Source organism: Molothrus aeneus, chromosome 5 (assembly GCF_037042795.1).
Source record: "Molothrus aeneus isolate 106 chromosome 5, BPBGC_Maene_1.0, whole genome shotgun sequence".
Taxonomy (NCBI): domain Eukaryota; kingdom Metazoa; phylum Chordata; class Aves; order Passeriformes; family Icteridae; genus Molothrus; species Molothrus aeneus.
Genome location: NC_089650.1, coordinates 14810747 through 14816746, shown reverse-complemented (window position 1 = coordinate 14816746; position 6000 = coordinate 14810747). Strand labels below are relative to the sequence as shown.

General features: G+C 48.0%; 1 protein-coding gene across 1 annotated transcript in view; it reads left to right on the top strand.

Annotated features, from left to right (window-relative positions):
• Positions 1-1469: 1469 nt before the first annotated feature.
• Positions 1470-6000, top strand: part of KRAS (KRAS proto-oncogene, GTPase) — a 24444-nt gene continuing 19913 nt past the window's right edge. Inside the window, exons 1-2 of the mRNA XM_066551125.1 lie at positions 1470-1623; positions 2469-2707. Coding sequence (XP_066407222.1) covers positions 2597-2707 — 111 coding nt within the window. The 5' untranslated portion in view covers positions 1470-1623; positions 2469-2596. The remainder of the gene's footprint in view (positions 1624-2468; positions 2708-6000) is intronic.

Here is a 6000-nt window from a genome sequence, read left to right as displayed (position 1 = left end):
ATCCCAAGCTTGTGGTTTTACCACCAGGCTACTTGTTCTTTGAAAGCAAGTCTGACTTTTGGGTTTTACATCTACTCATGTGAGGCAGCCTAATTAATAACCCTGATTTGCGAGATGATCTCATGTTATTCTGTCACATGGATTTTTGTGAGGGTTTTTTTTAATTGTGGCTGTTGGGAAACTACCTAATAATCTTTAACACAAAAATTACCAGGTTACTGGCACCTAAATTTGTGGGAGAGGTGAAATGGGGATCATAAAAAGTTTCCTAACCCTTGAAGTGTTCAAGGCCAGGTTGGATGGGGCTTGGAGCAACCTGGGATAGTGAAAGGTGTCTCTGCCCATGGCAGGGGGTGGGACTGCATGATCTTTAATGTCCCTTCCAGCTCAGGCCATTTAGGATTCTGTATTTCAGTTACAGGGAGTTATGGTTTTAGCCTTTTAATAAGAAATTATGGTTTACTATGCATCTCTTAACTTGTTTAAAAACCCCAAACACTGTGTTTATTAACTTTTGTTCAGAGCTAAAAATCAAACTTTGCATTTTATTTTGAAAGGTGACCAACTTTATTTGGTTGGTAAGTGTTGCAGCAGTTCCACAAAGCCTCTGCTGACATTTCCATGATGGATAAAAACACTCTTTATGAGTAACCAGACACTGCCTGTCCGGGCAGTCCACATGTCCCCTCAGGATGAGCCTGTCCTGAGCCTTATGGTGGCTCTTGTGCCTCTTCCCCTCCAGCTCCCCATGGGCAGTGCGGGAAGGGGGAAACAGTGAGGAAATGCTGGAATTGTGCACATTTCCCTTCACCGCCCTCCAGCGCGCCCTTCCCGGACAGACTCTTCCCAAATGTCTCCTCCAAGCCTCTCCCTGGCCCCAAACCCTCATCCTCTGGCCCCATGGAATCCCTCAGTGCGGCACCAGGTGCCACCTCCCTGCTCCAGCAGGGCCATCCCACAGCACAGGGCACAGGGCACAGGATTACGCCTAAATGGCTCTGGAATACTCCCAGGGAAGGAAATTCCCAGCCTCTCTGGGCAATCTGTGGAAGTCGTTTTTCCTCCTGCCCAGGTGGAACCTCCTGGGCTCAGTCCCTACCCGTTCCTCTGGTGCCATTGCTGGGCCCCTGGAGCACAGCCTGGGCCCTGCTCGGAGCCCTCCCTGCAGGCAGGGACACCCAGGGCTGAGGGCCCCTCTCAGCTGGGGCTCCTCTCCAGGCTGGACAGCCCCAGCTCCCTCAGCCTTTACAGTCCCTAAATCACCTCGGCAGCCTCCACTCCAGGAGCTCCCTGTCTCCCTCATGCTGAGGATCCCACGACTGGACACGGGAGTGGCCGGATGCGGTCTCGAACCTGCGGCTCCCACTCGGCAGCGGGAGGGCGGTGCCGGCGCTGCCGCAAGGGGCGCTGGAGCACCGAGCGCATCGATCGCGGCCGCCCATCCGTGCATCGGTGCTCGGCTCCCTGGGCAGCGCCCGCCCAGCCCTGCCCGTCCCCCGCCATTTCGCACCGGGACGGGAAGGGAAGGGAAGGGACCTGGAGCGGGAAGGGAAAGGAAAGCAGAGGAAAGGACGCGACGCGGGCACGGCGGGTGCCGGGAGCTCCCGCGGCACGGCCAGCCAGGTACCGCCTATCCCCACCCCGCCGAGCCGGGGCGACCCTCTTCTTTCCTTCCTTCCCCGCTTTCCTTCCGAGGTGGGAAGCGCAGCCGGCGCCCCCTTCCTCCGCCGTCGCCCCTCCCGTCCCCTTTTCCCTCTCCTATCCCGCTCCCCCGCCGCTCCCGCCGGCATCCCCCGGAGCCGCATTCCCGGTCCTTCCCGGCGGGAGGGGACAGGTGGCCAACGCCCTGCGGGACCCGGCGCTCGCCCGAGACATCCCCCACCCCTCCCTGAGCCCTCATGGATTATTTTTTTTGCCCCTCACCCCTTCTCGTAAATCCTTAAACCCGGAAAGTTGGGGCGGCGCGGGCGCGGCGCTGACGGGGGCAGAGGGAGCCGGGGCGGGGCGGGCGATGCCCCGGAGCGGCGGGGGTCCCGCAGGCACGGCTCGCCCGGCAATTAAAAATTAATTAAACCCACCCTAAACTGTGTCGGGGAAGCCGCCGGGACAAGCCGTGCTCTCCGTGTCCCCTGTCCGGGCACGGGAGGCTGTGAGCTTCATCCCGAGGGGAGCTGGGACGCTCCGGGAAACCCGGGCGGGCTCCGCCAGGCACCGGGAGGAAGCAGCGGGGAACTAAATCCCTGCACGGATTAATTCCCTGCACGAAATACTCATTTCGCTTTTCCCGGAATTCAGTGCCTTTTAAATTAATTTAGTGTTTTTTTGGTTTTTTTTTTTTAATACTTATTTCGTGTTCTCTTAATCTCGGTGTGACCGCTGCCTGTCGGCCGAGTGCCCGCTCTACATTCCCTGTGTGTGTAATATTTGAGGAACAGCATTCCCTCATCCCTTTTTGTCTTGTCTTGCAGGGAGGGAGCTGCTTCCCGGTAATAGTAGAGGATCCTGACGCTGAATGAGAAGGCACCGGCAGCATCCTCGTTAGTGGGAGCCCAGCTCTGCTTAATGTTGGTTTCTTTGTCATCAGGTCTGCTAAAAAATGACAGAGTATAAACTTGTGGTGGTTGGAGCTGGTGGTGTAGGCAAGAGCGCCTTGACAATACAGCTAATCCAGAATCACTTTGTGGATGAATATGACCCCACAATAGAGGTAAACACTTCCATCTCATACTTTTTGTGAGGGGAGATTATCAGTGAATAATGGTGCTTGTTTCCTTTTGATACTTACCACAAGGACAGGGCTTTATAGTAAAAAGAGCTCAGAGATAATGTTCTGCATTGGAGACAGAATTGCTGTGCTTCTTGATCTGGCTGTGGAACAACAGCTACAATAACAAATTACCAGTTTTGATCAATTAAAAGCATGGTGTTAATTGCCATGTATCCTTGGGCAGTGTGGCTGCGTGTGTTTAGGATCTCCATGACCAAGTATTAGCGAACTCACTTGAAAAAGCTTGGTGAAACCCTTCATAGCTTTGTGCAACCTCTTAAATGGGACGTTTTTCCTTAGATAAGGAGGAAAATTAGTGGTTGTGAAATGTGTGTGCTAGTCTTTCACAGCTCCTATCGCTGGGATCTGTTTCACACAGGGAGAAATGTGTCCTAGGATGTTGCAGTGAATGAAGCAAAAATTGGAGTCTGTTCTGTTTTGTTTTTTTCTCTCTTTAAACACACCAGTACGTGTTTCCCTATCTAGAGAAGATGTTACAAGATACCTTCTGGAATGTGTTCTTTGAAATACATGGCTCAGTACCTCAAAGTTTGAAATGGTATATAAGCTTTAAAAGTTGTGCTGTTTTAAAGGTTTATAATGAGCAGGCAAGCTCTGCCTTTTAAATACAAGAAAAATACTGGTGTTGTCTGAAATCTCCTGTGGATCGTTGCATTTAACAACCTCAGACTCTATAAAAGGAGAAATGACACCGTAACTTAGCCCAGGTTTTTATGTTCCCAGCACTGAAGCTCTGCTGCTCGTGACTTCATTTATATGTTTATCCAGGAAGGCACTTCCAGGCTCACTTGAAGGAATTGCAAGGGTTTAAATCTGGGCCTAAAATGGAGACTTGGGAAGTGTGTAGGTAGTGATTTTCAGGGAGACACAAGCAGGAGGAGCCAGTGCCCCGAGGTGGCACAAATTTACTGGTGGCACAAACAGAGATGTGTTGACTTGAGGTTCTTTCCATGTGTCTCCTTGTCTGTCTCTTGCATGGCCAAATGACATCTTGCTTGCAGAATCTTTTGTGACTAGACCTGTGCAGAAAACTCTGTCTGACTTACACCAGTAGAGCAGCTCTTTCAATTACTAAGATAGGAAGTCTTAAAACAGCAACCCCAAACACTCTAAAGTCACACCAAACTTGCTGAGAGGAGCAAGCCAAATGGGATTTTACTTTTTCCTGCAGAAGTACCTTTGGAGGCTGTTGGTCTTTGATGCTTTTTCATAATTACCTGGATGTCTCTTAGATTAGAGGTGTGTTTAAGCACTGCAGAAAGTGCTGTGCAGGTTCCATCTTACAAGTTGTCACTGTGTAAACAATTTAGGAACACAGAAACTTAAGTGCCATTATTCCTGGAGCACTTGAGGGATTTTGCTATTCCACCAGCTGAGTGATTTGAAGGACATTAAATACATTTTTAATGTAAAGTAATAAAATGGAAATACAGTTCCTTATAGAATGAACCTGAAAATCCCAGAACTGTGTCTTTTATTCATGGAGTCTTAGGCTGGTTTGGGTTGGAGGGGACCTTAAAGATCATCTTGTCCCCATGGGCAGGGACACTTTCCACAAGACCAGGGTGCTCCAAGCCCTGTCCAACCTGGCCTTGGCCATTTCCAGGGATGGGGGAGCCACAAATTCAGTGCTGTGTCCAGAATCATGTGCTCTTTAAGAATGACACCAAATTAACTGGTAATTAAGCAGCCTAATAGGTTTTGCCAGCATTCACAGATTGAATGCTGCTGCATGTGACATTTCTGTTCCTTTTACAAGTTCTTGTCTACTAGATCCTGTTCTTGTCCTGTAAATTCTGAGGCCTCAGGGATGGAAACTGTATTTTCCTCCCCCTGGTAACTGGCTTTGTGTGTGCTCACATGTGGGTAAGCAATATTTCAGTGCCAACAAGGGCAGGTTGTGATTTGGAGTGGCAGACAGAATTGAAAATTGGGTTTAAATGCTGGAGTTCATGCTTGAGCAGAATCCACATGGTTGAGAAGGATTGGTGATGGTGCTTCCTGTATAGGTGCAGTTGTGATGCTGATCAAAGGACAATGGCTGTGGAGTGGGTTTCAGGCAGTATGAGGAGATAAGGCTAAAATTGCCTTGACTGGGGAATAATTAGGATAGTTCAGTGGTGTCACTACTGTTGTTTGCCACTTAATACTGTTTTTTTCATTGCCGTTCAGCAGAGTACTTCTTTTCCCTGCAGATAATCATGCTGAATAATTTGGGGTAAGATAGGAAAGAGAGTTTAGTGTTTGTTGTCCATGGTATATTTCATAACTACACAGTTACTGAATAATTCTAAGTATTTCCTGTGATTAACAGAATGAAACTCTACACTTGTAAAATTCTCCTGTTGTGAAGACATAATATGGTGCAGCAGAGGAAAAAACACACTAATTACTTAATCACAGGTGCCTTTACAGTGTCAATTTTGCTGCTGCTTTTTGGTGGAATAAACCTAATGATTCAACAAATAACCTGATTGGAAAACGTCAAATTTCAGGGCCTGCTTGAGCGCTTTATTACTTAAATCTGAGCAGAGCAGATGGCAGGGCAGGGGGAGGACTGGAAATGAGTGTTTGGGTGGCTGCAGTTGTTCGGACATCAATGCTTTATGTGTGTTTCACAGTCCAATGCTTTATTTGAAGGAGATGTCCGAGCAAGGATTTATAGCCAAGTAATTTTAAGTGTTTTATTTTAAATTAAATGGGCAGCAACCGTTGTAAATCTGGCCTGAGCAGCTGGGGCAGTGCCCTCTACCGGCCGAGGCTGAGTAAATCTTACTTGCGCTCCCTTCAGTCTCTTTCATTTTTAGCTTTTTTACATTTTCAGGACGTTTCAGCCCTAAATACGTGTCATCTTTACATGGTCCCAGAGTAAGAGCAGCTTTCCTAGCTGCTTGTCAGAGGTTTGGAAATTGGATTAGCCAAGTCCCTCGGCTGATTTAGGAATACTGATATTTAAATCCGGGTTCTTAAATGACCTGTGCCCTTGTGAAACAAGTACCAATATTTAGTAATAGCTTAGTCTCAGGAGCTGTGATATTTTAGCATTAAATCTCTGGTATAATGGAGTTTTGTGGAGTAATAATTACTTGCCTAGATGGGATTTATTAAGCACTGGCGATTTTTTAGCTAAATTCCGTATATAGTGTAAAGCTGATATTTCATATCATATATTCTTATCAGTGCTTGTGAGCAAATGGAATTATTACCCTTTT